At 44.3% G+C, this 25213-nt stretch overlaps 1 protein-coding gene across 1 annotated transcript in view; it reads right to left on the bottom strand.

Moving 5' to 3' along the window:
* RWDD1 (RWD domain containing 1) overlaps positions 1-25213 on the bottom strand; it is a 279324-nt gene that overhangs the window by 122904 nt on the left and 131207 nt on the right. The window contains exon 5 of the mRNA XM_069606657.1: positions 21542-21674. Within this exon, the coding sequence (XP_069462758.1) occupies positions 21542-21674 (133 nt within the window). The remainder of the gene's footprint in view (positions 1-21541; positions 21675-25213) is intronic.

A 25213-nucleotide genomic window follows, 5' to 3' on the forward strand; every position in this document is an offset into this window, starting at 1 on the left:
GATTCAAAAAAGGTTGATGCAATCATCAAGTGGCCATCACCAACCTCGGTAAAAGGAATTCAAAGCATGTTGGGATTCGCTAACTTTTACCGCAGATTAATTCCTGAGTTTTCCCGGATAGTCCAGCCCATCACCGCTCTGTTAAAAAAGAACAAAAGTTTTGAATGGTCTACTGAAGCAGAACAAGCTTTTCAGGACTTAAAAGCTAAATTCATTTCTGCACCTGTTCTGAAACATCCTCGCCCAGAACTCCCCTACATTGTGGAAACAGATGCTTCTAGTCTTGATATGGGGGCAGTTTTGTCACAAAGAGATCCGGTCACACACCAATTACACCCTGTAGCCTTTTGGTCCCGCAAATTCTCGGCTCCCGAGATCAACTATTCCATTACAGACAAGGAACTTTTAGCTATCAGATCGGCCTTTAAAGCCTGGCGACACTATCTTTTGGGAGCCAGACACACAGTCACCCTAATGACTGATCACCGCAATCTACAATATCTAAAGACGGCCAAAGCCCAGTCTTCCAGACAGCTTCGCTGGGCTCTGTTTCTGGCTGAGTTTGACTTTATAATTACTTATCGACCCAACAGTAAAAACGGAAAAGCAGATGCCCTCTCTCGGATGGGAGTAGATGAATATTTGACCAATCCAGAACCAATACCCATAATCCAATACCCATAATCCCAGAACAAAGGATTTTGGGGTTAGTCCACACTCAATCCTTTGAAGACATCAAGACTGCAGTCAAGTCACTCCTAACTCCGGCCGATCTGCAGGACTGGCAATTAAAAGGAAAAGAATTCTCAGTGGATCAAGACCTGCCATATTTCCAAGGACGATTGTACTTGCCATGTGAGAAAATACAAAAACAAGTAATCTCCGGTTATCACGATTCTTTGATGGAGGGTCACCCTGGCATTACCAAAACCATGGAAAAGATCAAGAGACATTTCTGGTGGCCATCATGGAAGAAGGATATTAGAGACTTTGTAATCTCCTGCGGTGTGTGTGCCCAGAATAAAAGCCAGAAGGAGAAACCAGCCGGCCTTTTACACCATCTGGATATTCCTCCCTGTCCATGGCATACCCTGTCCATGGATTTCATCATGGACTTACCTCCATGCTCAGGGTATAATACCATTTTAGTAGTCGTGGATTTATTCTCCAAGATGGCTCATTTCATTCCCCTGAAGGGCCTACCTTCGGCTTCGGTATTGGCCCGAGAATTTTTAGAAAACATCATTCGGTTACACGGTTTTCCCTCGGTTTTAATCTCCGATAGGGGAAGTCCATTCATCTCCCATTTTAGGCGAAGTTGCTGTCGTCTAGCCCAAATTGATGTAAGACTTTCAACCAGTCACCATCCCCAAACTGACGGACAAACCGAGAGGACAAATCAGACTCTAGAGCAATATCTACGTTGCATGCTCCAACAAACTGAAAACCCTTGGAAGGATATTCTATTGATCGCTGAATACGCTTACAACAATTCGACTCATTCTGGAACCGGGAAGACTCCCTTCTTCCTATTATACGGACATCATCCTAGAACCTCTAATTTGGATCCTCCCCAAGAATTCGAAACACCAGCTGTGGATCATTTACACTCTGAGATTACCCGTGCTTTTAAGGAAGCCACTGCCCATCTGCAAAGAGCTAAAGCTCAAGTCAAAAAGGGAGCAGATCGACACCGTAAAGAGGCCCCTCACTACTCAGTAGGAGACCAGGTCTAGTTATCCACTAAGCACCTGCCTCTAAAGGGATCCCGCACCTTCAACCCGAGATACCTTGGACTCCTACACCATCTCTACCATAATTAATCCGGTGGCGGTCAAATTGGAATTACCTACGCATATGAAAATACATCTAGTATTCCATGTCTCCTTATTAAAACCAGTACAACCAGAAACTCGATTGACTGAACTCCCAGAACCTGTTTTGGTAGACGGAGAACTCGACTTCGAAGTAAAGAACATCCTAGACTCCAAAATCTCCAAACCTAAATTATACTATCTGGTTGATTGGAAAGGATACGGTCCCCAGGAAAGGTCTTGGGAACCCTCAGAATATGTCCACGCACCTCGTCTGGTTAAGAGATTCCATCTGAATCACCCCGACAAGCCAAAACCCCCGGAGAAGACACGCTTAGGAGGGGCCTTGAGGGGGGGGTACTGTCATGATCACTGCTTCCAAGGAGCCAGGACCAGCCCAACGTCCTTGGAAGCAGGCCCCTAACCCTAATCTTCGGCACCAGCCGGCCCCCACGGGGACCTTTTGGACCTTGTCCTGGCGCCGGTGGCACCAGGTTCATCAGAATCATCGGTCCCGACACTGGAAGCGCCGGGCTCATAATATGTGTGCAGATGCTTGGGTGGACTTACCCGCAGCAGACCATGCTGCTTACTTACCAGCAACTTAGAAGTCCTCTGTAAAGAGGAACTACTTTCTTACCTGGGTGGGGCAGCTCCATTCCCTGGATTCAGCATGGGGAAAGCTTCTGGAACTGGAACGCTTTTCTTACCTAGGCGGGGCCGTGGAGGAAGACGCCTCATCACTCCAAGGCTATTTAAACCACACCCGATGGATGAAACTTGCTTCGCGTTATTCTGCATCTGCAGCAGAACGCTCACCGACTCTTTTCCAGCCTTTCTTCTTCAATCTGCAAGAATCATACTCACCATTCCAGTATCCAGTCGACAGCAGCATCTGCAGAGACAAGAAACAGCAGGTTAGCAAGGCAGTTTTAACTCGCAGTGCTTACTCACCTGATCTATCGGCTGCGGTCATTTCGGCACGCTGTATTTTCGCCTGTGAAGACAAAAGCATTGTCACTACTTACCGGCACTCCGTGAACTCTGGAATTCTTCACGCTGCATCGCCACCTGCGGAGATAAAAGCATTGTATTTACTTAAGGGCCTTCCGCGGACTCCGGCGCTGCAAACAAGCTTCTGAAAGACAAAAGAAGAGACATTAGACAGGTATTTACTTACGCCCTTCGCGCTCTTCACAATAGAACGCCTGCAACTACTCCGGTGCCTCTTCAGCACGAACTACGCTGCAAGGGAAAGAACAGCTAGAGTGCTTGCATATACTCACGCATTTCCAGGCGCTTTATTTCATCTTCCTCACGAGTCCTGCAAGCAAAAAGGGGAGAAAAGCATCATACGAAGTCCTGTTCAATGTTAACGTGCCTTGCACCTAAAGACTCTAAAAAGACTATAGAGACTAAAAAGGTGTCTGGAAACTCACCGCTCGTGCGATTAACGACGGTAAAGGTCCTCTGAGTCCAAGAGGCCTATGTTTCACCAGTGAAGGAACTGGCAACAGCGCCCTGCATCAGACGCAGATGGAGAGTCCAGCATTCACCTATCTAAGGTGATCACGTTGACCGGGGGGCCCTACGGAGAAGCTTGGGAGAGAGAGGAAGAGAGACATTAAACAACCCAGACCATTAACCCCTATATTCTTTCATCTGCAGAAACCTCAGCCTACGAGTCCGTCACACAGTGCGAAGAGGTTCAACCCCAAAAGCCCATTGAGTCCTGCGCATCACCTTTCGAGTCACAGACAGCTTCCTGCCACGACCTGCGCCTCCGTGGGAATCAGGTGAGCGTTACACCTCCTGTGCCAGTGCTGAGATTGGCGTGCGTAGGTGTGTCGGTTGACGGGACGAGCCTGGCTCGTCGACGGGTGACTGCGGCAGGTTTGCCTGAGGTAGTCTCTGGTCCAACGACTAACAACGATTGAAGCGTGGACAGAATTTCCAACGACAAAACAGATTGAGGATTGAGAAGAGGGGCAGATACCGGCACAACGGATCCCCTCGTCGACGACTTGTCAGCCACTCGTAGCCCTAGGTCTGCTGGGCCAGCTATTCTCTCATTCTCGTCCTCAGAGGACAGCAACACAGCCTGTTCTTGTAGTAAAGTATCCGGGGGGTCGGATCAAAATTATTCAGGCCTCCAGTCCTCCTGTAGAACCCCCGTCGACGAGGCCATCGTCGACGTAGTCGTCGGTGGGACGGTGGATGCCACCTGCGTAAGTGGCAGGGTGGAGGCCGATGACTGGGCCGACGACGGTGACTTAGCAGGTGGTTTTGGCGGTCCCGCCTTTTCCACACTTGGCTTGCTTTTACTCGACTCTCGACTCCTGGTCGATCTATGATGATCGCCCGAGGAGGATTTCCTTTCCTTTGATGAAGATGATTTCTTTGACGAGGAGTCTCTAGTTGAGTAGCTTCCAGACGACTCTTTTTCCGTCGGTCGAGATTTCTTCGCCGGTGGTTCCGACGAGGTAGCGCGGCGTGATGTTTTCGCCAATTGTGTGGAGCCTACCTCCGAAGGGGGGTATGCCCCCACTCCCTCATTCAGCCATGCCATCAGTCGTCGACTGCGGTCTTTGAGGGTTTTTTGAGAAAACCCTTTGCATATGTCGCAGTTATCGGCCGAATGATGAGGGTGGAGGCAATATATACAATCCATATGTCCGTCCCCCTCGTAAACTTTTTTCAAGCCGCACGTCGCGCATGGGCGGAACAGCGCTTTTCCTGACACGGAGGACATTTTCTGTACTCAAATTCCAGTAACGCAACCTTGTACAAAATAGTAAGACACGCGATGAGATCCCTCTACTTTGGAGACGGTTGAAATCTGAAGGGGAACCGCGGGGGCGGGCCTCTTATACTGGGACGGCCTACGGAGCATGCGTAGGCGGGTCCTAAAAGGACGGAGATAGGACACAAAAGTGTCAAAAGTTTTCCTATAGGAAAAGGCTATATATGTGTACCGAGGGGTCCCAGTCTGACGACGGGGAATATTCTAAGCATGTGAATCCATGAAAGATCCAATGCTGGATAAAAAAGGGTTTCCCCCACCAGAAAGGAGTCTTCAAGGTTACTAGGGATGTTGCTAGGTCCAAGACAACGACAAGCTGATGCTGCCCACAAGCCGTTAACAGGTCCAGTAGCCAGGTGGTTCTCAGAGTGGCCAAGCATCGAAGATCAGTTGAGGTTAGACTTCTCGGAGTCCCACACCTTGCAGATGGTAACTTGGTTGATTTTATTTGTAGCCATAGGCCAGCTGGCTCTACATGTTATTTCACCTCAATCTTTCAGCACATCTGCCTCTCCAAAATTCGGCGGTGCAAGGAATGCAACAAGGATTCCTGAAGGCTTCTCACTAGGCTGCTTCCGCTGGGTTAAGAGTGGCATTGCTGCTCATGGCTCCATTTAGTCAGTAGAGCAGCCTGGAATCCTTTGATCCCTGCAGCAAATCACCTTTAGAGTGAGCTTGCGTCGATTTCTTCAGCAGAGCTTCCACGCGCCATATTTGGGGTTAAGTTGCTTCCAATTGATTTGTGACCAGTCACAGCTATTGACAAAGATTAGATGTAGGAACAAGTTACTTACCCGAAACTCTGGGTCTCTTTGAGAGCATGTGAATCCATGAACAATCCAATGCTGGAGAGGTTTCCACAAATATGCATCCTTTGAAACATAAGAAACACACCAAATAAAGTAGGGATCACCACATTCAAATGCTTATGAGCTTGCTCCCTGGTCCAGGATGTGAATTCAACCTTGAAACTTTGACATCATTGCCAGAACTTGTCTTGGCTGCCTAAGCCTCATACTTCTTGTGCTCAGAGGAGCCAATACGATATTTGGGCACATCGGTACGATCTGTGAAAGGAAACCAAAGTTCAGCAGTGCAGCGGCTTCAAGAATACCAAAGCAAGAGCAACACATCTGGGCTCTGAGCCGAGGAGTCCCGAGATTCCTTAATTGACCATGATCGCACTGCGTTTTCGGTGACTGGCCAATGTTCATTAAACCATTGCAAAGGCACTTACAGACAAAATAGGCTAATTTAATGGCATCGGAAAACTTAAGTCCTAGTTTAGGCATTTCTTTTTAACATCAGAAGTCCTAATCCAAGGCCTCACTAATGATGAAATGGGTTTTATGCCCATTGTGAGACCTAAAGCTTTTAAGGGTGGGGTGCGCAGAAGGCCCCAATTTTTGTTATCCTTTATCCCAGGTAAGCCTGAATCTATATCCTGTGCATTAGCCCAGAAATAAGCCTATTATTTTATTTATTTTTTATTTAAAAATGATATGGTTCAAATTTTAAAGCTTTCATCTTTTATACAATTGAACAAAAAATCTCTTTCTTACTCCTTTTTCTTTTTCCAATTAGATTCAAATAATACATTAAAGAAACTGACAATTGTGAAAATGTCTTTCTTTGTGCCACCATGCAGGAATTTAGCCCATCAGACTTCAGGTGACAATTTGATTGTGGAGGATAGATACATGTCTCTAATTCGTGTTTTGGTTTCATCGAGTGCCGGACATGAAATAACTATGTGCTGTAAAGTTTCTAGTTCGTTTTGTTGTTTGCAGAAGCGACAGAAGGAGTTATCTTTGGATAGCAGTTGTCTGGATTGTAATAGCTCTCTCGTTGGCATCAAGTTAAATCGGAACCGTAGGAAAATGTCTCTGACAGAGGCAGATGGAAAGCATTGTAAATATAACGGGAGACAGTATTTAGTTTTAGTTGTCTTTTGGCGTTGATAGTCACTATCCAATCGTTACGAGCACGTTTTTTTTTCGCTTTTCCTGGGCGCTGAGTTAACTGTTCAATGGATATATCTGCCATTATTCTAATGTTTTCCATATGGTTTTTCCAGGTTTGTAGTGCAGTTGCCTGAGTGGTACGTTCTTTTTGCTGGAAAATATGTAGCGCTGGAATATGCGAGTCAGAGACAATTTTTCTATAAAGATCTAGTTTTTGCCATGTTTGGAGTGAGGTAAGGGACTGAAGTGCCAGTTCGTATCGAATACGGGCCATCGGAAACGATTGAGGTAAGGAAAGAACTTTCTGCCAGAACATGCCTTCTAGACGCAGCCATATAGACCTGTCGATGTTAATCATAGATTTGCTTCCATAAAGTAGAATTGCCGTGGCTTTTTGTCTGTAGAATGATATGATTGGTCTTAATGTGAATTTTCCATATTTCAAGTGGAGGAAACGTCCCTGGCGGGCTAGTTTTTGCCAATAAATAGCAAGACCAGTTTGTTTCAGTGGGTGATTGATTTATCCAAATCCCCAAGTATTTAACTGTTGTCACTTGTTCAAGGGGTTGATTGTTGAGAAGAAATGGTTTTGGATGCTGTTTTGTTCTATGAGATGGAGCTAGAAGCATTACTTTTGATTTTTGTGTATTTATTTCAAGTTGGTTTGCCTTCATATACATTTCTAGTTTTAACAAGGCTGTTTGCCGGCCTCTTGGGGTTTGTGAGCACAGCAGAATATCGTCTGCATACATCATGCAGGTGATAGTTGTGGCATTTAGTTTTGGTGGGTTTGACAATGGCGAGTTTGTCTCGGTTTCGTAGTCAGATGTAAATAAGTTGAAAAGCGTGGCCGCAAGTGGACAACCTTGTTTGAGACCATTATTAGTTGGGATGGATTCCATTACTGTACCGTCTTGTGATAATCGGACTCTAATAGATGTTCCCCGTAAAGTAACTTTATTGGTTCCAAGATGTCATCGGGACAGCCCCATTTTCGCAATTTCGACCATAGGAGTGGTCTACTGACTAGGCCAAAAGCGGGTTTCAAATCTATAAATGCTGCATACTTTGATTATGGATGGCCTATTATTTCAGCACATTGAGAAGGAGTAAGTTGATGTTGGTTCCCACGTATTCAACAAAACCTGTTTGTCTAGGTGTTTGTATGTTGTTTGCTTTGGTCCATATGTTCAATTTGTCCAGCAGAAGATTAGCGAACATTTTCCCTAGGGGATCTAACAGGGCAATGGGCCTGTAGTTGGAGGGGTCTTTAGTATCTCCTTTTTTAAAAATAGGTATAAAAATTGCCGTCTTCCAAGAAGGTAGAATAGTCTTGGTCTTGTCAATTGTTTCATAGATTTAAGAGGAGATATGTGCCCACAAGGTTTTATTAGCTTTGATAAATTCATTTGAGAGGCTGTCCGGTCCTGGAGCACGTGAGGGTTTCAAGTTGGAGATGGCTTTTTCTAGGTCTTCTAGCTGCCATGAAACAGTCCAAGTATGTTGTTGAGCACGGTCTTGGGTATGTGGGTCAGAATTTGTATTATAAAGCTTCTGAAAATGTAATATCCATCCGTGCTCGTCAACATCGGTTGTCATCTTTTGTACGTTGGCTGTTGATGGGGACAATAGTTTCCAAAGGACTCTGGTGTTACGGTTTTTAAGAGCATGCAGCATTTGTTCTGCGTCGTTTTGACCTTGAAGTGTTCTGTTAGATCTCATCCAATTTTTGTACTGTTTTAATACTCAAATTTTGTCATGATCCTTGTCTGAAATCTGTTGTTTTTTTTTTTATATCGTTTCTCAGTTTCTTTTTTTTCTGCAATTATAGGTAAATAAGCATGTATATGACAGTGTTTCTTATGGGTATTTGATGCTCTGGATAGTTTGAACGTAACCAGAAGTTGTGGATAATTCAGCCGTTTGTCATCTGTCATAGCTGGTGAAGTAATTTGATGTGCTAATGTTGCCAGGGCATTTTGGGAGATCTTCAGTCTATTCTGACCAGAGTTTACGACTAGTTCTGGCAGGTTTATTTTGGTTTTCTGGGGATTGTGCATTTCCCACGTAATTGTCATTAATACATGGTCGCTGTGATTTGTTTTTAGGTGTTTTTTCTGTATTAGCTTCAGTGCAATCTGATTTGATGTATAGATGTAATCTATGATGGCACTAGATATGCCACGGGCCCATGTATTCATCATCGGCTTGTTGGTTTGAGTGTCAAGAAAGTGCACTCTAATGAGGCCCCGGGTAGATGTTTCTTTCAGCCATCGTCGAGCTCTTGGGCACATGTTATTCTGTTTTAGCTCAGTCCCTACGCGATCGTAAAGATGTAAGTTTAGATCTCCACATACTATTGATTGAATGCCTGGATATTTTAGGGTGATTTCGTCGAGGCAGGTAAAAAGTTTGTCGATGTATAAGTCATCGGTAATGACCATTGGATTCCAGTAAGTATTAAGAATTCCAAATATGTCATGGGTTAGAGGTGTTTTTGTTTTCACTGACCGGAGTATCGTGATTTGGATCCAGTCATTTATTTTCCATGAGTCCATAATTCTGATGTTACTTGCCATTTTAATGAGGGTCAAGAGGCCTGTAGATGGGCGTCCTCTTTTGTTTTTTATTGCAGGAACCATCATTGTTGTGTATCCATCACAGATTGGCTGTGTTGTGATCCATGATTCCTGGATACAGATGTCATACTGTGAGAGATCGTGTGACTGGTCACGAAAGAGATGGCTATGTCCTTGAGTGTTCCAGGAACATAATGAAATTTCAGATCTAAAAGGTTGCAATGGTGGTTAAAAGGAGGAGTCAGCACTTTCTGAGGTTGTTAATTGCAACCATTCCATTACTCTCTGTATGTGATGCATAGTGTGATCTGGGGATTTATGGAAGGTTTTAGGATCTGTTTGATGGGTATTTTGTGTCTGCCAGTCCTGTGTGTTGGGATTTGCATCTTCTGAGCCCCTTCGAGTGTTGTCCATCTGATGTTCTTGTTTCTTTGAATAACCTTTTCTACGTAAAGTTAGTTCCATATGTGCTTCTTTTTTGGAGTCAACATGTTGTATATCAAATCCCAGTGTGTTTAGGTTTGTTTTTTCTTTCATGATCTGATCTCTTACGATGGTGCAGTTAAAAAGTAGGTAGATTTGATACAGATACTGTTAATCTACGAATTCCACTGTGAGGATCTCTTGCGTTATTTTCTGTAGTTGCGGTATGGCGCTGAATAGATGTAGGACATTTGATCTATTCATTATCAGCTCTTGAGTGTCCGCTTCTACACGTCTCAGGAATACAGCTCGAGAAGGTTTAGATTTCCTTGGATAAAAAAAAAATTGGCTGCATTAGTGTTGATGATTTTTTTTTTTTTGTTGAGGGCTACTTTGCGTCTGAGGTACAATGGAACCGTTAGGAGACTGGGCTACTTCGTCTATCCATAATGTTGTATTTGAGATATCTTCGAATGCTAGACTCATTTGGGAGTCTTGCTGGGATTTAGTTTGTTCATATTCGTCCATAACGATGAGTGAGGTTTCGCTTGGCTGTATCTGTGCTTTTTCTGAGATGTCTAGTTCAGCGTCTGGATGTTGTGATAGATTTAACAAGGCATTCATTTGTGCATCCTCAGAGGTTTCTTCCAGCCCGTTTTCTCCTGGAGATGTCGAGGTTCTGGTTTCTGCATCAGTTTGTTTGTATAGGAACGATGGATGGCCCAATTAGGTTTTCGTCTTTTTTTCATTTTTGATTTATTTTGTGGTTTTAAATGCGGGGCAGTGGGCATAACAATGGAATAGGTACTTGCACCTGAATTCACATTGTGCTCCGTACTTTGAGGTTGAGCGTTTGAAGATGCATTGGAGATTGATGGATTGGGATCTACTTGAATTTGGGGTAGATCCACCGAGTTCCGGCGGTTTGGTCCTTAGTCGCCATCTCATTTGTGGTTTGAATAGGCCGTTGAGGAATCTCATTTGCCGGAGGATTGCTTGGTCGATTCATAGACGACAACATGGTGATTACAGCCGAGGTAAGCTGTGTGTTATCTGCGCGATCTTTTCTGGCGATATCCAACAACCGAGATTGCCACATTTGAGTCATTTCGGCTTCATGGTTCAAACGATCCTGGATCTTATGTACAAAGGCTTCTATAAAGATTTGTTTTGCGTGAATGAGAGCTAGTAGAGTTGCTTGGTCTTTGCTCGCTACACATGATTCTTGCATTTTTAGGAATGGTATCATTGTCTGGGATGTTACCGCTATTAGCATATTTTGAAGATCTTGCATAGTGGTTGGAATAGATGGCATGTTGCCTGTTTCTTGCAAGGAAGCGTTGTTCAGATAGGTCTGTGGTTTAATCTCTTTTGTTTCAATAAAGGGATTAGAATGTGTCAGTGGTGGAATATGATGCATAAGGTTCTGCCTAGAAGCTTCTGTGTTAGGTGGAACACATTTTCCGAGGTCATCTAGATGGCATGATGATGGCATGGGAGATGAAGTAAGCCTATTAACGTTTGGATGTGCAACCCCCAATTATTGGGTGGCTGCCAAATGTTTGTAAGCAAGGCACACATGAATTGCTAATTAAAATGTTCTTGATTAGCACACAAACCTATTTGATGAGCAAGGTTATACTAATATTTCTATTGCCACCAGAAGATACTTGTACCCTAGATATAAAATTAGCAACAACACTGCAGTTTTGTTTACCGCTGAAGATAGATATCAGTGAGATAAGTCAGGCCTTGCAAATTTTTTAACATTTCACTGGACCTGCAGGTCGAGTAACTTAGTTTACTCACTCAACCGAAGAGAAATGCATTAGACCCATGGCAACGGAGGACTACTAATTTAAATGCACTTTCTGTAAAATGGTGCAGGTCACCACAACCCCATTTTTGTTTGGCACACTGCTGTCACTCAGAGGCAAGCCATGCACAGTGGAACTTGTATTTGACATTTACAGTAAACAAAGTCAAGTTCAAATAAAAGTTTCAAACATTCCGTACAAATGCCATTGGCCCTTCTTAAAATCTACTTTAATACATAAGCCCTGGATTAGTGACTGTAAAACGGCAGGCGAAAAACAATGGTCTGGAGGGTTGCCCAGAGCAATGCCAGATGTTAGGATTAGTTTCAAACCTTCCAGCCATCACCCCTTTTGTTTTGTGTAAGAGACTTAGCTGCATGAATGGACACAGATATATATGATAAAAAAGGATCTGAAAACAGTTTGGCTGGCTCCTCTACTGCAGGTGCTAATATATAAAATGCAATCATAATCACAGAGTAAAGCAAGCTCTGGGGTCTACTGCAGTGTATAATAGCGCAGTAGATCTATAGATGTACTATTCATCACTTCAATGCGTAAACATCTAGTTCGCTTTGTCCATTCATTATGTAAGAGGAAAGCAAGTAAGAGACGAAGCAAAGTGGATGGCCTAGCAGGCAGAGAACTGGGCAAACTAGATGGAATATTGCAGTTTGCGGTGATCTCACTTTCAGGGTAGCTGGTATGAAGCAAGAGGGTGCAACATGTATCTAATCAACACCTTACAGAAAAAAGGTTTGTCATGAAAAACATTTGGCCGTGTGATCATGTACATGTTCATAAGTGTCCACTCGTCAATATGATGCATCTTTCCCAACAAAATGAAATAGTGGACAATATGAGATTTAGATACACTAACCTACAGCCAATGGAGCCAATGCAGCGTTTTACAGTAGCAATACTGTAATTATGTAACAAATTACATTTGTAGAAATGGAATTTAATGTCTTTTTTAAAAAAAATAACGTTAACACTGAGAAACCCAATGGTATTCTCATGGATAGGCCCTGGGCATCCTTTGTTCAGGTGGCCAAGGAAGGGCCATCACGCTAGGATCCAAACCCTGGGGGAGGATAAGTGGGGGAGGTTCTCCCGGGCAGGGGGTACTTGGTGACTGCGGAAGGAATGCCCTTGGGTACGACGCGGCATATCCTTTCTTTTGACCCACCCCTACCCGATATCCCCACTGTCTGTATGTAATATTGTCACCAAAGTCCGATTCTACCCCAACCTTTTCCCATACTGAAGAGACTAAACCATCAGGGACAACAAAGACCACCCCTCAATTCCAACATGAGTTTTACACCTCATTCCTCGAAACCCACTTTTCAACAACCATACATTCAAACCCCTTTTCCTGACAAAAATCTACAACAGCTTTATCCCTTTTTTTTGTAGAACACAATTCCAATAAAATTCCCCTATCAAACTCCCCTATGACTGGGATGAGGAAGAGAGGGACTGAGGGTGTGAGGATTACTGAGGGGAACCCTTTAGAGAGACAGACCACAGACTATCCCATCCTAACAGTAAATTGTTCCACTAATAGAGTCAGGCATGGTCAGGCAGACCCAAACCTGTGAAAACACCTACACTCAATTAACACCACACAGGTGTATAAAACGAGGATGCACAGAGAGAGAAGGCAGTTGCTCTTGGGGAGCCAGAAGGGAGGCTGCAAAGCTGAGTCTGGCAGAGGATCCCTACCTAAATCTCAAGCACTCAAGAGAGCGAGGCTGGAGGCAAGACAGGAAAGGGCTAACAGGGTTGCTAAACTTGAGAAAGTGGAACCTAGAAAGCAAGCTATGGGAAGGCTGCAAGAAGGCCAGGCAAGAGACGCACATTTCCAAGTGGCAGCTGATGGAGTTAAGCAGAGAAGTCCTTGATAAGCCTGCTTCCCTCCCACCAACAGATGTAATTTGGAGAGGTTCGATAAACCATGATAAACCATGAATAAAGTTTAAACTGAAGAACAGCAACAACTGGTGAGTGATGTGATATAGAACAAAAGCCAGGTTGATTTGCCGTGAAAGAAAACGTATTGAGTATTGCATGTAAACCGGCTAATGCACTTATTGCTTTAAAGAGACAGGACGATATATTGTATCTGAGTGGTCATGCTGTAGTGAAGACGGCACAGTCGAAGTCTCAGAATCTAAAAGTAGAACTAAACCGGTGATACGGTATCCATGTAAAAAGCTTGCGCCCGATCCAGGGGAGCACTCCAGAAAAAAAGCATTGCAGTGAAAAATGAACATAAGAGCTTGAGCCGATCGAGGAGACCCTGTCAATTGAAAGAATAGAGGTGCTTCCCCCAATTGAGTGGAGCCCTAAATCGACCGAACTACAACTACCAGAAAGGATTGCTAAACCAGAGAAAACGAGTGACTGTCGCAGTGGTCAGGCTTAGTGGTAAAGTCAAAGCTATACTGTCTCGAAAGCCTGCAACACGAAGAAAGCTTGGGGGAAGGGAAACTTCAAGTAAGTTGAAAGAACTGAATATTGTTAGTTATTGTTACTAAATAGAAACCTTGGAACTTGGGAAAGGGAACCCTGAGTAAATTGAGAAAGAAAGAACATTGTACATTTATCTGAAGGAAGAAGCCACAAAAACATCGCCAGACAAAAATATTGACGAAAAATTGTCTTTTTTTGTGGCAACATTATTGCATGGAACAATTTTTTTTTTTTTTTTTTTTTTTTTTTTTTTTTTTGTTTTGTTGCTCCTATCGCCACATATATGGTCACCCAAATAATATCGCCACAACATTTTCCCGGCGATATTATTTACGGCGACCATATATGTGTCGATATTAATACCCGATACCTTCGAAAGGAGACCTTTGCAGTACTTTATTTTTAACTTTCAGAGAAGATTTGTTTACAAAGAGACATTGTACTTTATTTTGAACTTTGGGAAAAGCCTAATTTTGAAGATTGAGAGAAGCCGAACCTTGATATAGTCAGAAGCTGAAGAAGCTCTTGAACTGCTCCAGTCAACCAGGGTGTGACTTATTGAAGGACACAGGGTTGCCTATCCCTAGTATACACTAACCCAAGGTGAAATAATGGGGAAGGGAGTCACCCTTCTGTTAACATTTTGCCATGCTGATTCTTTTGTCGAACACACTTTTTCTATTTAAGTACATTATCCTCACACCTTTTTGTATGAGTTTATGGCAGGTAATACGTTTATTAGTGTAATTATTATTGTTTGGACTAGACTGACATGGAATGTTTTTCTTTAATTTAATGGTCGAGATTACTCCCATTCTAGCGTTAGGGCAAGGTAGGAAGACTCCTACCCTTTTGAAGGCGTTTAATTAACACCCTTGAACTTGCAACTCGTGTTGTCATCTTACTGTTGATACCATGGCTTCCTCACATACTGGTCTTTGGCAGACAGGATAGTTAGCTTAGTAAAAGTATTATCCAGATTATTTCTGGTTTGCAATTATGAGAAACACAAATTATTCTTGCATAGCACTCCCACAGAGGACTTTTGGCACTGCTAAACTCTCTCTCCATTAGCCCTTTTCAACTTGCAGTGAACAGAGAAAAGGGGGTGGGGAAAGCCTTGAGGGCAAGAGAGGAATGCAGGACGAGTTGTGCTTTCATTGAAGAGGGGAACTTAAATAACTAGCTTTGCTACACAAGTGCCAATTTAATTGGCAAACCTACAGAATTGGATAGCCAATTGCTACGAGACACTGCTCATTTTATTTCTTGGTAAGGATGCACGATTGCGATTTGAAACTAAATGCAAACTCAGCTTCCAATATTCCATAAAAGATGGGAGAATGATCACCTACATCTTTATCAACCACTGGGAGAAGTCCCCCAAAAATAAATTGCAACCTTACCCAAAGACAACCCTGTGTAATCTCTGCTGTGGTGACGTGACCAAGATCCCACTTCAACAGTGAAGCGCTATTGGGACATGAGTCCCAACCTTCTCACCCATTAGGAGTATTTTCCTAGACCCTACACATTTAGTTTTCAGGAAGCTCAAGCCACACCTGGGTTGCATTGAGAAGAGAATCAACATTTCTGCTGCCCCCATCCACTCTGCCTAAAACATATGAATTCATACCATCATGCGATTTTTACGCTCGCGTAAATACATCAGATTGCTATCGAATCTGGACAGCTTTTAGAACCTGCTGAAACTAAAAGCCGTCTTAGCACACAGGCACACACTGTAAATTATTCTAGCCATACGTACATGTCGGCATGCATTTACATTTGTTTACAGTACAAAATGCAAATAATGCATTTCAGCCTCGGTCCTCTGGTATATCTATGCATGTTCTGCACTTCATAGCACTAACAATGAAAATTGCATGGAGGCAACTGTTGTGCACACGCTTGCTTTCACTTTTGTGGAATAACCACTTTAAAACAAAAATGATCCCCATAATATTCAGTTTTACAAAGGTAGCGGGCGCCCCTCTCTCGCAAGAACAGACATGATAACCTGTTCAGTGGTTATTAACCACTTGAGAGTTCGCAGCCACTGCTTTTACTCACTGTGCCTTTCACAGATGGGAAATATTCATTTGCATATCAGTCTTTGTCCTGCCCAGGGGCAGTCCAGCACCGAAATACAATGGCAATTCCAATCTGAACGAGAGTACCACCAGCAACCCCATACACGTGTTTCACCCTTGTTGGGGATCATCAGTGAGGTGAAGCTGATGCCTCTCTAAGCACAGTGAGTGGGAGACCACGTCTGGTTGCCCCCAGGAGACCTAGGGTTACCAATCCCAGGTTCCTTAAATAATAGTTTTACAAAGGTAGCGGGCGCCCCTCTCTCGCAAGAACAGACATGATAACCTGTTCAGTGGTTATTAACCACTTGAGAGTTCGCAGCCACTGCTTTTACTCACTGTGCCTTTCACAGATGGGAAATATTCATTTGCATATCAGTCTTTGTCCTGCCCAGGGGCAGTCCAGCACCGAAATACAATGGCAATTCCAATCTGAACGAGAGTACCACCAGCAACCCCATACACGTGTTTCACCCTTGTTGGGGATCATCAGTGAGGTGAAGCTGATGCCTCTCTAAGCACAGTGAGTGGGAGACCACGTCTGGTTGCCCCCAGGAGACCTAGGGTTACCAATCCCAGGTTCCTTAAATAATAGTTTTACAAAGGTAGCGGGCGCCCCTCTCTCGCAAGAACAGACATGATAACCTGTTCAGTGGTTATTAACCACTTGAGAGTTCGCAGCCACTGCTTTTACTCACTGTGCCTTTCACAGATGGGAAATATTCATTTGCATATCAGTCTTTGTCCTGCCCAGGGGCAGTCCAGCACCGAAATACAATGGCAATTCCAATCTGAACGAGAGTACCACCAGCAACCCCATACACGTGTTTCACCCTTGTTGGGGATCATCAGTGAGGTGAAGCTGATGCCTCTCTAAGCACAGTGAGTGGGAGACCACGTCTGGTTGCCCCCAGGAGACCTAGGGTTACCAATCCCAGGTTCCTTAAATAATAGTTTTACAAAGGTAGCGGGCGCCCCTCTCTCGCAAGAACAGACATGATAACCTGTTCAGTGGTTATTAACCACTTGAGAGTTCGCAGCCACTGCTTTTACTCACTGTGCCTTTCACAGATGGGAAATATTCATTTGCATATCAGTCTTTGTCCTGCCCAGGGGCAGTCCAGCACCGAAATACAATGGCAATTCCAATCTGAACGAGAGTACCACCAGCAACCCCATACACGTGTTTCACCCTTGTTGGGGATCATCAGTGAGGTGAAGCTGATGCCTCTCTAAGCACAGTGAGTGGGAGACCACGTCTGGTTGCCCCCAGGAGACCTAGGGTTACCAATCCCAGGTTCCTTAAATAATAGTTTTACAAAGGTAGCGGGCGCCCCTCTTTCGCAAGAACAGACATGATAACCTGTTCAGTGGTTATTAACCACTTGAGAGTTCGCAGCCACTGCTTTTACTCACTGTGCCTTTCACAGATGGGAAATATTCATTTGCATATCAGTCTTTGTCCTGCCCAGGGGCAGTCCAGCACCGAAATACAATGGCAATTCCAATCTGAACGAGAGTACCACCAGCAACCCCATACACGTGTTTCACCTTTGTTGGGGATCATCAGTGAGGTGAAGCTGATGCCTCTATGATCCCCAACAAGGGTGAAACACGTGTATGGGGTTGCTGGTGGTACTCTCGTTCAGATTGGAATTGCCATTGTATTTCGGTGCTGGACTGCCCCTGGGCAGGACAAAGACTGATATGCAAATGGATATTACCCATCTGTGAAAGGCACAGTGAGTAAAAGCAGTGGCTGCGAACTCTCAAGTGGTTAATAACCACTGAACAGGTTATCATGTCTGTTCTTGCGAGAGAGGGGCGCCCGCTACCTTTGTAAAACTATTTTTTAAGGAACCTGGGATTGGTAACCCTAGGTCTCCTGGGGGCAACCAGACGTGGTCTCCCTCTCACTGTGCTTAGAGAGGCATCAGCTTCACCTCACTGATGATCCCCAACAAGGGTGAAACACGTGTATGGGGTTGCTGGTGGTACTCTCGTTCAGATTGGAATTGCCATTGTATTTCGGTGCTGGACTGCCCCTGGGCAGGACAAAGACTGATATGCAAATGGATATTACCCATCTGTGAAAGGCACAGTGAGTAAAAGCAGTGGCTGCGAACTCTCAAGTGGTTAATAACCACTGAACAGGTTATCATGTCTGTTCTTGCGAGAGAGGGGCGCCCGCTACCTTTGTAAAACCCATAATATTCAGGACGTAGTTAGAGACAGGAATGCGTGTTTTGGATGGGGTTTTGAGAAGTGAATCAAAATGTAAGGCTACACAATGAGATGAGCAGTGAAAGACAACTTGTGTTTATGATGAAAAGGAGTTGTCAAGGTTTAGTCAGTCAGCACAAGTCACAGATCTGCTCAGGACGCGCACAATGGTTTCATATGATCCAAATAGTTACGACAAGCAGAAAGCCTATTTTTAGAGGTAAAAGGAGCACCGAAAGTCGTTGTCCAGCAAAGGAGGTTCTGGGTAAGCAGGCCGCACAACCTGGCTGAAGTCACTTGAGAAAATGAGGACAAACCAGATGTTGGGGAATTGTGCTGCTACTTCAGTAACCAGGCTTGTATTCTTGGTTTTCAAAGTGGTGCAGTCTGTGGCACAGCAGTTACACAAAGATAAACCTCTGCTTTGGGAAGTCATTAAGTCACAGACCCCATCTACTGCCGGTTATATGCACTAGAGTGTGTCGAAGACGCAGGGACAGCAGCGCAGGTTAATCTAGTGCTATTCAACAGAGCCCAGAGTATTTGGGATGAGTGACTCATCATTACCCACCTTGTTCGAGGAAGGGGTTACCAGTGTGGCTCCTTTTGGTTGTAGCAAGTGCACAGAGGCCCGCAATATTTTACCATCTGATTTTAGATTCTGAGCAGGTGGTGTTGGAGCCTTCGTCCAGTTGCTTCAGGCTTAGTTTCAGAGGTTGAGAATGGAATGGCGCATAAACCCATATTCGTACAGCCATTTGAAGGCTGGATGTGAATGCAGTCTCCATACAAGCACACTGCACCAACCAAACAACGGTCAATCACCCAATCTGGGATAGTAGCCACAATCACACCTTTCCAGACTTCTTTCTTTGCTAACACTCAGGATGTAGATCTGGGGAGGGAATCCCAGTCACCAATGTATTCATCCAGACAGATCTAATCATGGCTGCTTAGAACTCACCAATTGGAGTCACAAGAAGGCCATACCCATATATGGAACACATTTGTTTCCATGCTGGTAAAGACAACCTAGTTGTAGTCTCTTTAGACTAAATCCAGATGGGGACCTTTAGGGAACAAGCCTTTGTTCCAATAAGACCAAATGGCTGCCGCGCCATGCAGAGTTCAGAAAATACTACCATTAGCAAGCGCATTACAAAAGAAACTGAAAAGGTGACCCATTTGGAAAAACAGGCTACAGGGGTCTTGGGTATTACTAGGAACGCTTAGCATCGAGTTCCACTGCCTTTAAAGGAGTCTCGGTGTGCGGGGTTGGCGAACCAGCAGGGGACTCTAGAGTTACACATTGGGACCTAAATCATTAACCAGATTGAACAGCAGCACACACTCCCAATGAACCAGCAGGACCAGCTGGGTTGAAAAGCCGGCAAGACCTTTCAGCTCCCAGAAGATGCTACACTACTAGCTGGTAACTGGTAGAGACAGAGGGAGGCTTACCATTGCAAAGACCATTTACCATCGAGTAACAGTCATCTATGACTCTTTGGACTAGGAGGAACCTCTTAATAAATCTCTTTACAAACTGTGGCAGCTCACAGTTGATTTCATATAACGACAGGTGCATGCCTATTATATTTACACTGCTGAAATGAACTTTTAGGGATCAGTATATTCCCGTCAGAATAAACACTCACTTTGGGATCTCCTACCCATAAATTCATCAACCTTGACGTCTGGAGACCCAGGCTGCTCCAGAATGCTCCCGAGTCCCTAACCTGGCAGGTTCAGAAGCTAACACACAAATGATCCATTTAAAAAAAAAAATAATAATTTTAAAAAAAAATGATACCCATCTGCAATTCTACATTTCATTTTTCCTGCAGAGCAAAACTAATGTATTGTGCGGACTTTTCTGTATATTATGTAATCAAGTGTTTAGTCTACCTTTAACCTCCCTGCTCACCTCATGAGAGTGCTGGCTTGGCTGCTCTGCTGGTATCATCAGTAGGACAGTCAGATAAACCTGAGAGTTAGCCTGTTAGCTAGTTGTGGTTAGACTCCTCTCATTCACACAGAAAAAAGGGAAGAGAGTAATCTTACTAATAGGCTGTTTCTATTTAAGGCAATTGGTGACTGCACAACTGCCAAATGTCTGAAATTGGAAACGCACACAGCCCCACAGATAACCTGTATAGGTAGAGGGAAAATCCCACTATATATTCCACATAGCATTAGGCACTTCAATCAAATTTGGTTGAGTATTTTGAGATTTGTAGCAACTTGTATCACTTATAAATATGGCTGGCCATAATGCAATACATGAACCTCTGTTTAAGTATTGTGGCTCACTCACGAATTGTTGAACCATCTTTTTTTGTGCCCAGTACCAAGAGAGATTATGTAGTTTTCAATACTATTACACAGAATATCTTCTTTGCTGCACTCGCCACTGAGAACACAAACTCTTGACCCTCATGTTCACAATAAAACATCCATAAATGCAGAGACCTGCTCTCCCTTAGCCTCAATTCCCCAGGCCCACCATACATTACATAAAATCTCTGCAGACATGTCCCCAATGTTTCAAAATAATCAAACAAGTAATTTCACTGCCCATTCGTGTAGCCTCTGCACTCCTGGCCAAAACCACATAGTTCACTGATGGAAATCCACTACTCTGTTGTACCTGCCTCAAAACCATCAGCACAATTCACAACCTGCACTGCTCTCAACCACGCAGCCTCAGATTTCTAACCACTAAAAGATCAAATCCACTAGCCCACACTGCTTGATGTAACCACTCTGTTTACAACACATGCCCTCTGGTGCCTGCCCATATGCAGCAAAACCACTTACTAAAAGGAAAATATTTAAGGATTATGCTTCACGCCGACAGGCACAGCAGAATCATTTCAGGCACATCAACAGAAGATTCAGTGGCAGAATTCAGCTTTCACGAATTGCATTTGTAAAAGGTTTGCTTTGCAGGGAAGAGGAAGCATATCCATTTTTAGCACAGACGATCTGCAGTCCTCAATGCAAACATATAAAGTCAATGGACAGTACTTGTATACAAAGCACAGCGAGAGGTTCAATCCATACAGCTTGTTTTAAGTGTAGTCCTCTATCCATGGATCTATTACATGAGATTTGCTCATTGCCAAAAGCTCCAACAAATTAGCTAGACAGAATGCTGGCAATCAACCAACAGGTAACCCAAGAACAACTTTACACACAAGGCAATACATATCAGTATAGAGATAAACAATACAACTGTACAAATTGCTTCCAGTTGGACAGGTTTAACATGCTGATGTGCAACCATGACAGCTTTGTGGCGAGTGTCCACAGACATTATAGGCCGATTAGGGTTAGAGCCTTACCAGTAAGTTTATTCTTTCCTGCTTGTTCTTCTTCCTTCTGTCTTTTGCTTCTCAGTTCATTCAATTCAGCTTCAAATTTTGCTTTCCAGCTTAAAAATGCTTCGATCGTTACTGGGGTGCCATGGAAAACCACCTAAATAAACAACAAATACAATTTTTGGTTATGGCAGACAGTAAATACTGTTTACACCACAATCTACCTAAAATCAGGCGGCCAGGATCACAACTGATTGTGTAAATTGTCTGCTTGAAAGAAACAGCATTGATATGCAGAGTGCATTTCACTGAGTGGATCACTCCTGCAATCTTAATTGCATCTATGGAGAGAGCAAATAATCACTTCTTTCTTCTGCACTTGATTAGGAAGGAACTGCAGACTGGCCATCATTCTGAAGGAAATTAAAAACAAACCAGATTTTCCATTGTGAGACGTGAACGAAGGGGACGGCGAAAATGTACTTTCCATAGGTTGATTTCCAAAAACCGAACATCACTGCAAGATTGGAGATGCTAAAACTTCATTTTCAAAGTCATCAGTGACGTCTGTTGTATAAGACAGAGTTGCTCAGGTTCTAGTATTCCCAACAACCACAGTTTACTTGATTGTTTGGAACATGGCCTGACCTATTCAATGACTTCTTAGACACTCTCCCTATTCAAACAAACAATGTATTGGCATGTGTCAAAAATGCCTTCTTCGAATCGAAGAAACAAAACTTAAACATGGGAGAAGGAAATCAATAGTATAGCCACGTTCAATGATCCCAAAATATAGATCATATAAAAAATTATCAACCAGAAAAAGGATGGTATTACTGACCTGCAATCACTGTGCACCACAAAAGTATTTGATTCTATGTCAAGACCGGAGGCTCACATTATGCTTCTCTTTCTTTATTTTTAACATATGAAAGAAGCTCAGCAGAAAGTATTTTGTGCGCCTGACTGCGAGCACACGGTATGCATAATAAGAAGTGCAGTAAAATAGTAAAATACCAATGAAAAAACCTCAAAGTAGTAAAGTTCAGTTTAACATTGCCTCTGAAGGAAGAAAAAACAAAATTTCACATGAGGCACTCTATAGTTCACCCAAGGTCACCAACATGTGACACTAGTCCACTAGTAGTCACACAGATGTCCCCATAAACAGTCCTAAACATGATGCAACTTCCTCTTTCTTTGCTGCTCACAGGAAGAGATAAGTAAATTCATGTTCTAGACTGCATTTGCGTAATTTCTGCAAGTTTATGCTGATGTATAGTTAATTTTAATGTTTTCATAAGATATACAACATCTGTTTATTGTCGAGATCCTTGCGCTATCTTTTTATGCTTAAAGCCTATTTGTTCTAAGGTACGCCTTTCGCGTCCCCTTCAGCTTTGGTGGAACGTCCAGACGCCGGCTGTTTCCTGCCGGCGTCGGAGACCGTTACAACATCCGAAGCGGTTTATTTATATAACGCCGATTAAGCGTTTGCTTTTCTGCATTGAAGAGGGCCGCCTCAGGGGACCCTCGTGTAACATTTTGCTTGCTTCCCTGGCCTGGCGCGAGTCTCCGGCGACTCGGAGAAGCAGCTTTATCTCCATTGTGGCCGCAGCGCCGACCGCGGCCACTAGAGGTAGCTTCAGGAAGCTATGGTCCTTTTCTCTGTTTTCTGCCACTCGCGAACGCATTTCCGTTTCTTTTCATTGCGGATTTGCGATCGCGAGCATCAGCAACTACATCAATCTTCTTAATTGCCTTTTTTGACAGTTTAAAAAAAAAAATAAAAAAAAAACACAAGACCGGAAAGAAGTTTTCAACAGATACAGGAGGTCTGCAGAATGGGATCAGTCATATCCTGTCAGAGTGGGCTGGGAAGGCGTCCAGTGCCCACAAGAGACACAAATACAAAATAAAAAAGTGTAAGAAAGGTGCTACATATATATTTTACAATTATGGCAGTGCAGTACCACCCCACCCCCATCAGGCAGTCCAGGATTGGTCCGGAGGAGGAGTACCCTATAGATGAAGTGGCAATGGCTAATAGCTTTAAAAAGTTACTGGGATCCTCCGTGGAGACCAGCATCAAGAAGGCTGCATCAGAGATGCTCCTACCAATCCAGCAGCGCCTGGACAGCATGAAGGAGCACCTACAAGAAACCTCTCTGCCTGGGAGAAAAAGAACACAAAAAAGAAAGCAACTTTCAGTTGGAGGATGTACTCGGGCTCGTCTGAGTAAACACTCTCTGACCCCCCGAGCTAGCCAGAACCTGCCACTGCTGCCATTTCGGCCGCCTTCTCCAGGCTGAAAAAGGCCTTTATGAACAGGAAGGAAACCCCTTCCCTCGATGAACCCTCTTACCCTGAGGAAGCCAACAGGGGTATAAGACCCTCAAGCCGGGAGGGATACCGACAGGGCAAGGACGAAGAACAAGTTGAAGGAGTATACGATATCGATGATCAGTTGTCATGATCTCTGCTTCCAAAAGATCAGGACTTGCCCGACTCCCTTGGAAGCAGACCCATAACCCCGGTTCCGAGTGCCAGCCAGTCCCAATTGGGACCTTTTGGACCCTGTCCTGGCGCCAGTGGCACCAGGCTCATAAAGATGCCCAGTCCCAGCGCTGGAAGCACCGGGCTCATAATGCTTGGGTGGACTTACCTGCAGCAGACCATGCTGCTTACTTACCTGCCAGTTGAACCCCTGATCCTCTTCTGTTTGGGACTACTTTTCCTGTTGGGTGGGGCAGGAGCCACTCCCTAGGTTCAGAACACTGGAACTCTTCTGGAAAGCAGGAACTCTTTTCTTACCTAGGCGTGGCTGTGGAAGGAGACACCTAAGCACTATAGGAGGCTATTTAAACCACACCCGATGAATGAATCTTGCTTTGCGTTATTCTGCATTCTCTGCAGCAGAACGCTCATCGTGTCTTCTGCTTCTGATCCTGGGCCTAAGGGAACAAAGGCTTACCATCCTGGAATCCAGTCTTCAGCAGCACCTGTAAAGACAAAGAAAGAACAGGTTAGCACTACGGTCTTCAGTGGCAGCGCATCTCTTACCTGGTCCATCGGCTGTCACCAACGCCTCGCGCTGCATTCCGGCATCTGAAAGACAAAAGCTTACCAGCTCTTCGCACGCTCCGGAGGCCTTCGGCGCTGCATCCCGCATCTGAAAGACAAAAGAAGGTGCGTTTAAAGACATTGGGCAACTTTATTACTCACGTGCCATTACTCTTTCCCACGCCGAATCCAGTGGGTATTCCAGCACCCTTCAGCTTCTCTAAAGCTCCGAACTTGTACCTGCAAGATAAAAGGGACAGTTAGTGCGCATCGTGAAGCAGGCTACAAGCGCTTACTTACGTGCTTCCAGGCGCTTCTATTCCTCACGCGGGTTCGATCCTCAACTCTCATCAGCCCGCCATCCGCCATCGCCGGAATCCTGCAAAACAAGAGATATCATTACAAAAGACTTTTAAGACATTTGAAGTGCCCAGAACTTACCGTTCGTGCAGTTAACGACGGACAGCAGTCCTCTGAGGTCAAGAGGCCTGCACCCTTATCCAGTGAAGAAACTGGTTACGGCACCCTGCCCCGAGGCAGATGGAGAGCTCAGCGTTCACTTACCTAAGGTGAGGGCGTTAACCTTTGGGGTTCTACAGGAGAAGAGAAAGGGAAGAGGAGAGAGGCACC

This window comes from Ambystoma mexicanum, chromosome 4p (genome assembly GCF_040938575.1).
Source record: "Ambystoma mexicanum isolate Mex_15411 chromosome 4p, UKY_AmexF1_1, whole genome shotgun sequence".
In the NCBI taxonomy this organism is placed as follows: Eukaryota; Metazoa; Chordata; class Amphibia; order Caudata; family Ambystomatidae; genus Ambystoma; species Ambystoma mexicanum.